General features: G+C 37.5%; 1 protein-coding gene across 1 annotated transcript in view; it reads left to right on the plus strand.

Moving 5' to 3' along the window:
• Positions 1-14,985, plus strand: part of wdr1 (WD repeat domain 1) — a 45,788-nt gene extending 30,803 nt beyond the window's left edge. Inside the window, exons 11-15 of the mRNA XM_052037542.1 lie at positions 492-579; positions 1,119-1,229; positions 4,208-4,381; positions 7,141-7,285; positions 12,448-14,985. Of these exons, the coding sequence (XP_051893502.1) occupies positions 492-579; positions 1,119-1,229; positions 4,208-4,381; positions 7,141-7,285; positions 12,448-12,557 (628 nt within the window). The 3' untranslated portion in view covers positions 12,558-14,985. The remainder of the gene's footprint in view (positions 1-491; positions 580-1,118; positions 1,230-4,207; positions 4,382-7,140; positions 7,286-12,447) is intronic.
• The last annotated feature ends 409 nt before the right edge of the window (positions 14,986-15,394 follow it).

The following is a 15,394-nucleotide window of genomic DNA, read 5'->3' on the forward strand; positions in this document are numbered from 1 at the left end:
TCATATCTACGGATTCCACATGGAGTTCCTTGATTACATTAGATGGAAATCAGGAAATTGCTGATTTAAGTTTAACGAGCAAGTTTTGATCATTCCATGCATTAATGGGATTGCCAAACTTCCTATCACTTGCAGGTAGTTTATGCCAGCAGTAGAACTTGTACTTCCGAGCAAGTTGCACTTCAAGTTTCTCACATTTAATTAGATGGGGTTTAAAATCCATCAAAGACTGCATGTTGGATGAGGAATCTGACTGCATGGGCAGGAAGGGTGGAGAGCATAGAAGTGGTAATTGGTTTTATTTTTGTGCATAATGTCAACAATGGTGAGTATGTAGAAGTGCCTCTGAACTCTTGTGGATTCAGAGTTTATAGTCCCTTAGTGGAAAGAGAGACTGGACCTTGTAATTTATTCATTTTGGGCATATGATGGAATGATGTACAAGAACATGAACAACTTTGCTCTTGGTATTCTCGCTGTATTTCATTTAGTGCTCAAGACACAGTAAAGCTGGATACCCAACCCAAGAATTTAGCAGTTGGTCCTGATGGCTATACAGTGGTCATTTGCATTAACCAGGTAATTTTAAACCTTGTAAATGGTGTTATAGTTTTGGGATTAAAAAATAATACAAATTGTTACATTCAATATAGAGGGCAGTGCCAGATATACAAGTTAGCCCATGGTCTCATTTGGAAGAACTAGTTTAAGGGGCAGAAAGTCTAATCCTGTTTCCATTCTCCTTTATTCCTCTTTATTTTTTGGTGGAGGGGGATTTTTTTAAAAAAGCATTTTTTTTACTTGATCAGGATTATTTTGTGTTTGTAATGTAATTGAGTCTCATTGTGTTCAAGTACAAATTCTTTTACATGCTTATCATTAAGTTCAGAGCTGAAGTTTTTGTATTTTTAATCCAGGCATAAAATATTTAATTTCACAACTTTGCTTTGTCTGTAGTTCAACAGAAGAGGGCTAGCTGAGGATGTAGAAAGATTTTATAGTGTAGTTTCTAAATGGGCAAATTAAATTGGATCATTTAGCTCGTGATTATTAAAATTTGTTCAATCTGCAACTAATAGCTTGTATAATGAGGTTATTCAATATTCTTATATGCACAGATTGTACTTCTGAAGGACAAGAAGAAAGTTTTTGCTGTTGAACATCCTGAATATGAACCAGAAAATGTATCAATTCATCCTGGAGGAGTAACTGTGGCTGTGGGAGGAAACGTAAGATACTGTTTTTTGTTCACTGCTTTTGGGGGAGTTTTGGAAATTTAATGAAAACTTTAACAGAGCAAACTTTTAATTGAACTTTGTAACTGATGTACTTTTTGGCATACAATTGTACTAAATATATGCTATTGATTTTAAAATATTTCTGTATTCATTTCTTTATCATTTGAATTTAGGGTGGCACAATGACGCAGCTAGTAGAGCCGCTGCTTCACGGTGTCAGAGTCCTGGGTTCAACCCTGACATCTGATGCTGCCTGTGTGGGGGTTTGCATATTCTCCCTGTGATCCTGTATTGTTCTGGGTGCTCAGGTCTCCTGTATTCAAAAGACATGGGGGGGTTGGTAGGTTAAATGGCTACTGTAAATTACCTCTAGCCTGTTGGTAAATGATAGAATTGAGAAAGAATTGAATTTAATGTAGGCAGAATAAAACAAGGAATTAATGTAGGACTAGAGCAAATGGGCGGTTGATGGGCAGCACAGACTTGGGCTAGAGGGCCTGTTTCTGTTCTGCATGACTCTGACTCTATAATAATAGAAACATAAGAAATTTATGACATTGTTTCTACTTCCATCCCCCAGTATTTCATCTGTAGCCCTGCAGCTGATGGTTCTTCAAGTACACATCCTAACTTCTGTTTAAATGGGATGAGGGATTCGATTTGTACTGTCCTTTATAGGCAGAGAGTTCCTGACAAACATTGTCCTGTAGATGAAAATAATTCTCTCATCTCCCCTCTAATTCTTCTACCAATTACTTCAAGTCTGTGCCCCATATTTTAGACCACTCTTCTCAGGGGGTTAGGTTTTTTTTATTTATTCTATGCTATTCAATTTTGTACACCTCAATTAAGTCTCTATTCAGCTGCCAGTGTACCAAAGAAAACAATTGGAGCTTATCTAATATTTCTGCAAAGCTGCAATTTTCCAGTCCTGGCAACATCCTTGTTAGTCTCCTTGAGCTCCCATTCTAATGGAATTGTATTTATCCAGTAATGTGACCAGAGCTATGCATTATTCGAGCTGTGATCTAACTAGGGTTGGTAAAGTTCTTGGATAAGCTCCTTGCTCTTGTATTCTGTACCTTAGCTAATAAAGGAAGGCACTGGTATTACTTTATTGACCTGCTGCCCTTTAGAATCTGTGAACATGTACTCCAAGATCCTCCCATGCTTTATGCATTCCCTTGCATTGCAGAATCTCTCCATGTGTTGGAGAAACACCTGTCGGAAGTTGCCTTTTGCTTCCTTCCACTGAGCCAATTCTGGGTCCAGTTTACCACCTCTTGATCCCATGGACTTTTCCTTTTTTTTAATCTAGGCAGCCATTTAAGTCTTGCTAAAATCCATGTGTAAACCACATCAATCTCACTACCTTCATCAAACCTCCCTCTCAAAAAAATTCAAACAAGTTAGTCAGATACAACCTTCCCTTAAATGCATGCTAACTGTGCTTTTTTTTAATGAAACTGTATAATGTAGCTTGGGTTTAATTCCAGTACTTTCCACACTATCAAGGTGAAACTAATTGGAAATAAAAAAAAGGAAAGGCTAGAGATGGTCAGGAGGTCAAGCAGCATCCATGGAAAGAGAATAGTAAATGTTTTGGGTCTAGGATCCTTCATTAGATCTGGAGTAAAGAGATAACAAGTTGGTGTAAGTGGTAGGGGTGGGGGGGGGGGGGTCAGGCAGGATGTAACAAAGGAAATATCTCTGTTAGGGTGAAACTGGATGTCCTAATGTGACAGTTAAAGGACGGTTAAAGTCAGATACAGTTTCTTTCTCTGTATAATGTGTTGCTAATGGTAAGGCTGTGAGACATGCCCACCAGGCCAGACAAATACAAAAGAAAACTGAACCAAAATGGTTGCAGACAGAAATGTCTGGTTTCTTTCTGTCTGTCTGTCAGAACTAGTCATTTCCTTGTCTGCTCCAAATTTGCATGCTTGTATTGTTGTTTTCCCTTTATTGTAAAAGTGCTCTCCTACACCTTTTATTTCTTTGTTGGCTTGCTGCTGTATTAACTCTCAATACTTCACATGAGCTTTTTTTTGCCTTGTCCTCTATGCACTTTGTCATTTGGGGGAGCTCAAGACCAGAAATCCCATCCTTTTTCTTGTGTTGATATGGCCATCTTAGTCCCTTTTTCTTTGAGTCTTAAATGTTTTCCTTTGCTCCAGGACTGATTTAGCTTGGTAGTTGTTCTCATTCACTTTTGCTAAATCATTTCTCTCGAGTAAAATTGCCTTTACCCCAGTTTAGAACCTATATTCCTATTTTATCTTGGTCCTCTTCCATAAATACTTAAATCTGAGTTATAACCACTGCCACAAATGATTTCTTACTATTACTCCTTCTATCTGCCCAACTTCATTCTTTTAAAATAAATCCAGAATTTCCTCCCTCTGTAGGGCTTGCTACACACAGTTATTCTGAATGCTGTTTACAAACTTTTATACTGGTCTTTTTATTACTGATCCTAGTCATAAGATAGAAACATCCCACTATCACTGGTTAGTGCTTTTGTATGTTGGAAACCTGCTTTCAGATTTGCTCCCTTTATCTCCCTTGAACTGTTTGGAGGCCTATAAAACAAACTCAATCATGTGATCTGCTCATTAGTTCAACCCATAAAGCTTCACTTAATCCTCCTCGTGTATCATTTATTTCTCTCACCCTTGCTTATTTCTTAAACATTCAATATTACTGTTCCTTCCACTTTTGATTTTTGCCTGCATGATTTGGTCAATTTCTTCAATTTCCCATTCATTCTAATTTTTATTCACTTGTATTTCTGAAATTAGAAATTCACATTTTCATGTTTTAATTTTTTTAACTTTGCAGACTATGTACATGTTAATAAAGTCCATTGTGTAGTACAATTACTTGTAAGCTTCAAATTCTGTGCTTTTGATTTTAATTGGTTTTCTTGTTGAATAAAATCGAACTACAGTATTTGTTTTTCTTTAAAGGATGGCAATGTGTACCTATATTCTATTCAAGGAAACACACTGCAGAAAAACGATTGTGTTTTGGATGTGGGTAACACACCCGTGACTGCTGTATCTTATTCACCTGATGGTGCCAACCTTGCTGTCTGTTGTACAAATAAAGTAGCAACATACACGGTTGCAGATGGATACAAGGTATTAAATTCTATTTTCTGCAATAAGTTTAAGAATTGCTTTCTCTTTGTATGATAGCAGTAACAGCTCAATTTACCATTGTTCATCTTGTGTATGCTATAATCAAATTATTGGATGAATTAAAGCAACACAACTTCTTTCTCAAAATAAGGTGTCTTCAAATAAAAACTATTGCCCTCTCTTACAGTCTTGTAACTCACCTACATCTGAGTTTGTGTGTAATTGGCTCCACAAAAATTTAGCATTGACCTTTGCTGCAAAATAAATTGATTTTACCTAAATGAACTTGGTCTTGAGCTTGTTCTATAACTGAAGGGAATGGAATGATGAACTGCTATCCATGTAACTTCAAAATCTTTTTCCCCACTTGTATACATGCCTTTCCAGGTGGTGATTATTGTAGAAAAATATTGCTGTAGTTTCCCAAAAAGCGTGGCACTAAATTTCACAGATGGGAAGATTCTTCAGTTCCATTCTATATGGACTATTTGATTTTCGGTTTGGATAACAATAAAAATGGCTAGTCTTTCTGGACATAGAAGTGAACACACACCTGTGCATCTCAAGGTTAATAATTATCCAATTACTCTTGTAGAAAAGTTGTAGTTCCCCACATATCTATTGTAAGTTCTTGCACCACAGACTGAAGTGGGTTAAGGTGGGTTCTTGCCAACTTCAGTAGCAGTAGTACATGCAGACTTGTCAACAATGCCTTTATCTCATAAGGGATTTCAAATAAGAGGTGCATGTTATGCCATAGCAACATGGCTACTGTATTACCATACAATTTTAATTCACCTGATCAATGTTAAAGCCAGACATTCTTTGGCTAATCTCAATGCCTGTTATTTTCATACTTTTGTCCATCCAACCACCTCTAACAATGTTTCTTTAGTGGATGAAGTCATGCTGATGCATGGGCGCTGACTTGCAGTGAAGGAGGTTACAAATAACCTCGGGCAGCTCTGAGGTAAGGTGCCTGCCTTTGGATTGCTTTGACTTGACATGAATAGCAGTTGGAGTGAGCTGATTAATGGGTAACCGCAAAGGAACAGTTGTTGTGGTGGTGGTGGGACCATGACTGTTGTCATTTGGAGAAGGCAATAGACTCGTACTCTGAAGCTACTGGCACTCCTATGTTGTGGGGCATCAATGGCCAGAGTAGATTTTCTGGTCAAATTGTGGAAGTGCATGACAGCTATAGGCAGTGAACACTTCCCTCCTTTTTGAGAGTTGTAGGCATGGCTTGAATAAAAGCCAGTTACATTTAACTGATTCATGACACTTTTGAAATTCTGATATTTCGCACTAATGAGCAAAGCATTGTAATTGACACTGCTTAGATGTGCTAATATTTTTGAAGGTGTGCATGTGAATCTCGAATGCATTGTTTCTAGCATTAATGAATTTCTACCACTTTCTCCAAGTGAAAACTGTCTCCAGAGGGGATTCACTCCACATACTGTAAATAGTGACATTTTATAGTTTAGAGAGAAATCTTTTAAATGTAAATGTGTATCAAGTACCCAAGTGATTTACATAAGATCGCATCAACATAACCAACTGGAGTATTCTGACACCAAAGCAATACATTTCTTAGAGGCCTGGAATGAAGGATCAATGCTGAAAGGAAATTCGGAAGTTAAATTATAGTGACTAATAAATTCTAGTATACCCAAAAAAAGTGAGATGGTTGTTACAGTAAAACAGTGACTGTTTTAGTCAATTGTCTTAACCCCACCTGAAACATTAGTTCCGCAAAGGCCTTGCATGTTTTTGGAATTTAAAAATGTGCGGCCCAATCATCAGTCCTGAGTTGGTTTGGAAGGGTGGGGGATGTTTGAATGGAGGGTCCATAAGCCAATTTGATCTTGTGCTTTGTCTGGGGAAGGAGATAGACATGGAAACCCTGTGCTGTCATTGTGGTAGGTGGAGCATGTGTGGGCGTATTTTGGAGCTTTGCATTGGTGGGTATTGGAGCACTCTGTAGTGGGTTTGTGGGGAGAGGCTTTGCACTGAAAATCCAAGCTGGTGGTAAGTTGAGGGATGTAATGAGGGAAGGCTGTAAATTGAAGCCACCATCCAAAAGAGCAAGGGATTCAACTTTGGGCCAATGGGATTGTGAGATTGAGGGATTGCAATATTTGGGCCTGGGTATGTGCAGTGTTAGGAAGGTGCTGGACAAAATTTAATGAGGATAAGGAAGGGATTTGTTAGTTGTCCCAATCCAGCATTGCAGTGAGAAGATCTAGTTGTCCCTACAGTGACCAAAACACAAATTGTATTGCAGCTGCAAGCTGACCCTTGCCTGGAAGCAACTGGCTGCACACCAGAGCACCACAAAGCAATTGTGGTCACTGAAGTAGTTTCACTTTGAAAGAAATAATTCTAAATAGCATAACTGTGTTTTTCAAAATTTTTTTACTCCCATTCCTCGTATTTCACACAAAATCATTCTAATTCGATTTTAAAACTAGCTGCGAGAATGAAATGCATCCATTCACTTTGTCTTCCCTTTAAAATGTACGAAATAACATTTGTTGCCCTTCCACAATAGGCAGAAGTTTTTTGAGAATTTTAAGTAGAGATTTGCTTGAATTTTATGCATTTAGTTTTCATATTGACGGTGCTCAGAAGGATCTACTTTGAAAGATTTGTTTCTTTCTTTGTCAGAATACTTTATATACTTGGCCATGTGGTTAGAGAAGGTAGTGAATGTTGTACTGAGCTGAATTGTAACAATGCATGTGTTTTAACAGGGAACAAGTGAATACTATGGACACTATGCTAAAGTTCTCTGCGTGGGATGGTCTCCGGACAATGAGCACTTTGCAACTGGTGGAATGGATGGATTGGTCTTTGTTTGGAGTGTGTCTGCTCCAAATAAAAGAATAAAAATCCCAGGTATGTCAGAATGTGTCTTCCTTTTTAAATGGTTTTCATCTAGTTCCTGTCTCAGGCTCTTAAGCTTGAATCGATCATGCTTTGTGAGATATTTCCATGTTGTTATATAGTTATGATCGATAGACTAACTGGAAATAGTGGCTTTTGTTTCTCTTTCCAGAGCTGTTATGACCTGAGTCTTTTCAGCATTGCTTTCTTCAGATTTCCTCCATTTCAAGTCCTTTTCTTCTGAATCACAGCATTGTTAGTTGTGCTCAGCAGTATTCGTGTTCTTGTTGGCATGTGTTGAAGTTTTGGGTCGAAACCCTACATCAGGACTGGTCCAACCCAAAACATGCCACACCACCCCCCTTCCACACCCACATATGCTACTCGACCCTCAGTTTCTCCAGCAGTTTATTTTTTTGCTCCTGCCTCATTTATTGAGGACTTACTTTTAAAGAATAATGTGAATAAAGAACTGGTGAATGTACTATACAGATTTTCAGACTGTTTGAGATGCTGCAGCAAAGGGAATTGCAAGAAATAAAAGCTCATTGGTGGTGTAGGAAGTAACGCTGATGTACAACCAGAAATTAGGCATAATGTGTCTTTTACTGCTGAGACCTGTGTACAGTATTGGTCTTATTTAAATATGAATGTGAATGCCTTGAACAAAGTTCGGAGAAGATCTATTACGCTGATACCTGGAATTGGCAGCCTGTCTTATGAGAAAAGGTTGGGCAGGCTAGGCTGGAATTGAGAAGTGTGAGGAAGAACTTGTTTGAAACATGGAAGGTCTTGTCAGGGTGGATGTGGAGGGAATGTTTCCTCTTGTGAAAGAATCCAGAACTGGAGACAGTATACTTTTATTCTCTCTGTAGGTGATGAGTCTTGCAATCTCTCTCCCTCAAAAGATGATAAAAACAGTCTTTGAATATTCTTAAGACAGAGGTAGATAAATCCTTCAAAAGATGAAGGATTGCCACCGGTTGATAGGACTGGAGAGTTGAGGGTGCAACAGTCAACAATGGTCTTGTTAAATGGAGCAGGCTTGTGGGATCAAGTGGCCAATGCTTTATTTGTATGTTCATGTCTTTTGCACTTCTGGGTGATTAGAGTTCACAACATGCATGTTGGAACACCCCACCTGCAGGTTCCCCTCCAAGATGCATACCAGCCTGACCTGGAAATGTATTGCTGATCATGTTGCTGGGTCTAACTCCTGGAACTTCCTATTCTACGGCACTTTGAGAAGGTCAGGAGCATTTCAAGAAAGTGCCTCACCACCTTCCCTTGGGATGGACAATTAATGCTGACCCTACCAAATGCATCCAAACCCTGGAAAGTGGAAAAACAAATTTAAAGTCCGCATTAACCAGCATTCTGACCTCCTATGTTTCTGTGGCTGTTTGTACAGTAGTATAACCAGGCTCTGTTGGGATTATGGTTTGAGTTTTACAGAACTGATGGGACAAAAGGAAGAAATATGAAGCAGCTATTGAGATTCTGCATTTAGATTCAGCTAACCACTGCAATGAAACAGACTGTTCATTATAATCAGAGAAAATTTGTGAATGGATAAATCAGATGGGAGGAGTTCCAGAAAGAATTAATTGTGGTGTCGGCCATTTTAGAAAATGCCAGTGGATCCTGAGGACTAGGAAAGATGCAAGGAACTAAAGAACAACAGAAAATAACAAAACACTAAAAATTATCAAGGGTACTGAAAGGAACTTGTAAGCAACATCAGCAAAATGGTTTTGCAGTTAATAATGAGAGTGAATCCATAAAAATAAATAGCATTGATATTTTAAATGAAAATGGATGAAATAGGCAAAGGATTTTTGCATCTGTATTTGCATTAGGGTGAAAAGTAACACCTTGGCCATTACAAGGAAGGTAATATTAATCAGGTATGGGCTTGCCAACATGAATAATGGCATTAAAAGATAGCATCATCTTATGGCAGGATATTTTCTGTCCCAAGGTTTTGAGGCAAGTTAGTGAGAACATGCTTTAACCACAATTTTCCAAAGCTTTATTCCACTCAGGAGCCATTTGTTTAGATTTGAAAATTGTACATGTCACTGCACTTTTTAAAGGTGAGAGGGGGAAATGATGGTGATGTGGCCTTCAAGAAAGAATTTTATAAATTACCTCAAGGTACTGGTAGCTGATGTTGAAGATCTTAGAATGGAAGGAAATTTATTGCCTTCTGGGAAATTGGTTGAATGCAGGGGACAGGAATAGGGATAATAGGCAAGCATGCAAAATCTATATCAGGGCTACAACTAGTCACTGTATTTATAAGCATCTTGGAGTAATATGAGCAGTTCTAGGTAGCACACCTTGGGAAGGACTAATTGACCATGAGGGAAATGTGGGGTATATTTACCAGAATGATACCTTGGCATCCAAGGCTTGAATAAAAATTGAGACTAAACAGGCTATTGTATTCCATAGATTAGGAGTGAATTCAATGAAGTTTTCAAGATGTTAAAGGGAACTCATGGGATTGATTAGTGTGAAACTCTTTGTGGTGTCTTCGACCTCCCTACAAAATATAAAGGTTAGAGCTGGGCCTTTCAGGACAGCTCTACACACAAGGTTGTGGAAGTTTGGAATATTATTCTGCGATTGGTGCTTATTTTTATTAATGTTATTTTTGAGATATTTTGTTAGTTAAAGATGTAACGGGATATGGGAAAAATGGCAGAAGTTATGGAACAGCTGTTGAATGATAAGGTAGTCAAGGGACTGAATGGTCTCTTCCAGTTCCCATATTCCTATACCAAAACAGGACCCAGTAGTCAATTCTTATTCCAGAACCAAGCAGGGTAAACCGAATTATAAACCATAAGGCATATTGGAGCAAAGAAGGTTGAGGAGATTTGAAACAGATCCTAGCAGGTTCTCTCTATCTAAACCAGAACTCCAGGTGCAGCTTATAGATGGCTTTGCACTGCTGTAGCTTAACTTCCATCACCTTGTGTTCCATCCTTTAGATTCAAAGACAAATTCCAATAGCATTTTTTATTTTCTGTACATGTTCATGAATTTTAATGACTTGCATATCTGGAAACCCAGTCTTCCTTAGAGTAAAAGTCAAGGTTCATTTACAAAGGACTCTTGATCCTTTTCTTTTGGTCTAGGCAAATCTATTTGCCAGATTTTTGCCTACTTGCCTAATCTGATAATATCCTCTGCACTTTAATACTACTTACGGTGCCCATATTGCAGCCATTGTGTTGTCAACAAACCTGGATGTGATCAATTATGGACCACGTTAGCAGGTGGTTCAAGAACCAAAAGACACAACTTCAAAATTCCAAACAAAATTTTAAGGGGAGGGTCCAAGGAAAAACTGGATTAATTATGATCGGGATGTTACCAGTTCTGATAAAAGGTCATCAACCTAAATTGTTAACTTGGCTGCCACAAGAAACTACAGATGCTGGAGTATGGAGCAAAACCAAAGTCAACAGACAAACTCAAGTTCCAATATAGGGTCTCGACCCAAGATGTCAACCATCCCTTTATCTCCACTAATGCTGCTTGACCACTGAGTACTTCCTGCAGTTTGGTTTTTTTTGCTCCTTAACTTGGCTCCTCTCTTCACATTTGCTACGTGACCTGCTAAGTATTTCCAGTGTTTTATTTCGGTTAGGATCCTGAATCTGCTGCCTGTGGGGATGATGAAAATGGATCAGTCAGTGCTTTTGAAAGTGAATTGGATAAGTGTTTGAGGGACGGTAACTTGTAAAATTATTTTTGGGGGCAGGAGTGAATTGGAATGGGATGGAAAGGATTGCTGTACTAGGAGCTGATAAGAGACTTGATGAGCCCATGGACTGCCTTCTTTGCACTTACAATTCTATTAATATATATTGGATAGTTATACCTGCATTGTTTAATTGAAGTATGTCAAATTAACACCAAAGGTTGCTAAACCCAAAGTACACCCAAACTAGTGTTCATTTCTTTTACATCTTTTATGTCACTTCTGCTCAGGTGTGAGTTGAGATTCACCATTTGTACAGGATTCAGTTTTTCAAAGGACACATTTACTAAAGTGCAACTTAAGTGTTTTTGTTTCAGAAGTGTTTTCCTATATTAGTGACTGGTGTACGCAAATGAAAATATTAAATGGTTCAGATTAGATTTTTTTTCATTCACTCGATTGACTTATATTGTTATTTGAATATTATGTCCTTGTGCAGAGATTTTTCTGGATGAAATCTATTTACCCTGGGAGTTTCATTGGTGACATTACAAAATGGTTTATTGTGTGCTGTTTGTTGAAATGAGCTGCTTAATTTTGAAGAGAAATTTACTATCTAAATAGACTTTTAGCAAAGCCTTGCACTTGTATTTGGGGGCGAGAAATAACTTGTTTTTAAGTGAAAAATGAAGATTATATATTGTACTAAGTGTATGTGCTCCAGATCCCTAGTTTTGAACCTCACATTTAAAAAAAATTCCAAGTAATATAGAAGATAAAATTTAAGTAACAAAGTAGAGGCACAAAGACTGCAGATGCTGGAAATCTGGAGCAACACACAAAATGCTGGTGAAGAAGGGTCTCGACCCAAAACGTCAACTATTTCCCTCCATGGATTCCACCTAACCTGCTGAGTTCCTCCAGCATTTTGTGTGCTGCTCTAAATAACAAAATGCATTTGTTACTAAATCTATATTTTTTAAGATTTCTAGAGTGTGTACATTTGCTTTGATTGTATTCTTTTTTGAGTCCCAACTTTTGACTTCAAAACTGAATTTACAGAGTACTGTATTTTAAATTAACAGACTAGACATATTATAAATTATTTTCTAAATTGTTATGTGGACAAAATGCTGCATTGCCACAGTAGCAGTTAATGTAGCGCTATTACAGCACCAGCGACCCGGGTTCAATTCCGGTCACTGTCTGTAAGGAGTTTGTACATTCTGTGTCTACGTGGGTTTCTTCCCACATTCCAAAGACGTAAGGGTTAGGAAGTTGTGGTCATGCTATGTTGGTGCCGGAAGCGTGGTGACACTTGCGGGCTGCCCCCCAGAACATTCTATGCAAAGATGCATATCACTGTTTCGATGTACATGTGACTAATACAGATATCTTGTCTTACTGGTCACCTCTACAATCCTGTGAATTTTTATATTGTTTTTTTTTCTCTCCTTAGATACTCATCGATTATATCATGTCGGCTGTGTTGCTTGGTTGGATGAACATACTCTGGTGACAACATCCCATGATGCTTGTGTAAAGCAGTGGACCATCATCTACAACTGAACAAGTTGTATTTGGGGAGGGTGCCTAGAATTTCAGGGACTAGGGCTGCTGCTGTAGAAACTTAGTATTGAGCAGAATATTTCTTTATTGCCCAGTGGGCCCCATATCACAATCCTAGTTCTGATGTACTGTGTTTGGAAAGCTTTAGCAGAAAAAAAAATTTGCACGTGAAAAGCACTTGTTAACCTAATCTCTGGAGCTTAATCTTATACGTTCAACATTCCAGAGGCAACAGCCTTATTTCTATTCATATGACCCCTATATACAGCTTTTTCTTTTTGTTGAAGACCACATCTATGACGTTGTATTGAATTAAATCGAGAGACTCGGAGTACAACTAAAGAATATTTCTGTATAGTGGCAAGATAATTCTTAATGTGTGATTGGAATTGATGCAAGTGCAGCTACTGTATATTGTACATGTTATTTCTTTTGCTTTGAAATCTGTACTGCACATTTGTTGCCTCAGATGTTCTCCAGATGATCAGAAAAATACCTAATAAAGTTTTTAATGCTTTAAGAATTCAGCAATGGTTAATTTATAATTGAAGTGCTTGATCCATTAGATGCAATCTATATTCATTAAACCAGCTGAGATGTTGATGATATTGTCTAAGTGCTGAATAGCAACAATGTCACAATTGTATATCGTACGTTGAGGAAATTTTCCAGATTTCATAAATTGGATTATGCAATGAGAAACAAAGCAGGTAGTTTTAGTCTTTTAACTACCTTTTGAAAAATAGCCATTCATAATGTAATATGTACACTAAAGAGACAGCAAAATGTCTGATTCAATCCACTTGCAGATTGTGAACAATCGAGGAGTTTACAACATCTGTATGTGGGCATCTATGGCAATAGAGAAATGTTAGAGTGACTAGCCAATTGAATCTTGCATAATGACAAATGATTAGTGGGTTCACTATATTTAGCACTTGTAGCACATTATAGCTTTATATATCCAAATTTCTTCCAAGTTTTCAAACCAGGACTATTTTTCCTGAAACTTCTTTGTGGGCTAGTTTCCATCAATGAAAAAATGCTTAAGTTGATTAGAAATTCAAACCCAATAATGGTTAACATTTGTATTAGATTCAGAGAGCAGAACTGTGATAGCTACTGCAAATGGCCTTGATTTGCATATGTGGCAGGGGGAAATGTGTGAATAAGAATTAAGTAGTCAGCCATTCAATTAGATCATAACTGATCTATATGTCTGCTTCATTTAATTGCCTTTATTGCATATCCTTTGTCCTTGCCTAACAAAATTGACCTCTGTCTTAAAGTTCAGTTGGCCCAGCACCCACATTTTATTAGTGGTAGATGTGTAGGAGAAAATCTTTTGAGATTTCTACTTCCCTTTGTGTGGGTCATAAGAGCTTTATGATTTTTTTTTTTTGCTTATGACTTTTGCTGGATTTGCCTAGCAGAGAACAGGATTCTCCACCCTATCTATTTCTTTTCATTACCAACTTAATTTAAAATCAGATCACTCCTTAATCTCTTCAGTGTGTGTGTATGTGTGTGTGTATATATATATATATATATATATATATGCTATCTATCCTAGCTCATGCTTCTATTGAGTGTGCACTATACCATCTCCAGAAACCCCTTCCTAAATGTTGTTGAGATTCAAATATTCCAGATGGCAAAGTTTCTATTAAATTGAAACTATTCCTTTTTTGTATTCCAGCCCCGTTGAGAATGAAGAGCAACATTCTATTCTTTTGCTTTCTGCACCTGCTCAATGGTGATTAACATTGTGTATGTGGATAGCAAAATCTTGTTGGTCTTCCATTATTCCTGAATACTTGCCATTTGGAAAATAATTCTATGATTCTAAAGTTTGTGATTGAATGTCATTGCACAGTTTTTGCTCACTTGCTTAATTTGTCCCTTTTATAAATTCCTGCTCCTGTTTACCTTAGGCCCTCTTGGTATCCTCTGCAAACATGGATATAATTTTTTTTAATCATCACGAAGTACAGAAAATAATCCAAGTACACATTTCTGGGGGACAGTTGACAATTTATTTGAACCCACCAATCAACACGTACCTTATCCTTGTTCTGTGTTCTGGCTCATGTTGCAAGATTCAATACTTCTGAGTGAAATCTAGCTAATTCATGTAAAAATAGTGAAGATTAAAGATTGAGACAATGATCATCTATAGAGTTCTTGTGGAAAGTAATCTCATTGATCCAAGGTGAAGTTTATTATCTGCACACCCTTATTTCAATGCAGAGGGAATAGCAAAGACCAGTTTGAGAACTGCTTATTTGTCAAAATTATCAGATACTTCAGACTGCTACAGCACCAACTAGCTGCAAATTGTCCAGGAATTAATTGAGTGATGTTCATCTCATTACTATTAATATTGTATCAGCATATGTTTGAATTTTAATAAAAGAATAATTGAGTACCCTTGTGTAATATCCAAATCAGTTATAAATTATTGGCCTTAAGCAGAATGTGGCTAAATAGAATATGGAGTATTTTTTAAAACTGGAAATCAGCAGACTTGGATGCACAAAGGTAAGATAGTATAAATGATCATGCAAATAAACTTGAATTGAAATAATGATTCACCAGGTTCTTTGCTAAATTGATCTAGGTAGACACTAACTTGAAATCCATGTGCACTCTTGCATATGATTCCAACATTTGGCCAATGTCAATCTTGCTACCACAATGTCTACCACATAACTGTACATTCAAGGTATAATTCTAGGAATTGCATCCACTAGCTAAACCTAATTGATGCTGATGGATTTCATAACTGCGCCTTTGAAAGATGTCATTGTGATTTCTAACAGCTACAGGCTTTAAAG

This window comes from Pristis pectinata, chromosome 2, assembly GCF_009764475.1.
Source record: "Pristis pectinata isolate sPriPec2 chromosome 2, sPriPec2.1.pri, whole genome shotgun sequence".
NCBI lineage: Eukaryota > Metazoa > Chordata > Chondrichthyes > Rhinopristiformes > Pristidae > Pristis > Pristis pectinata.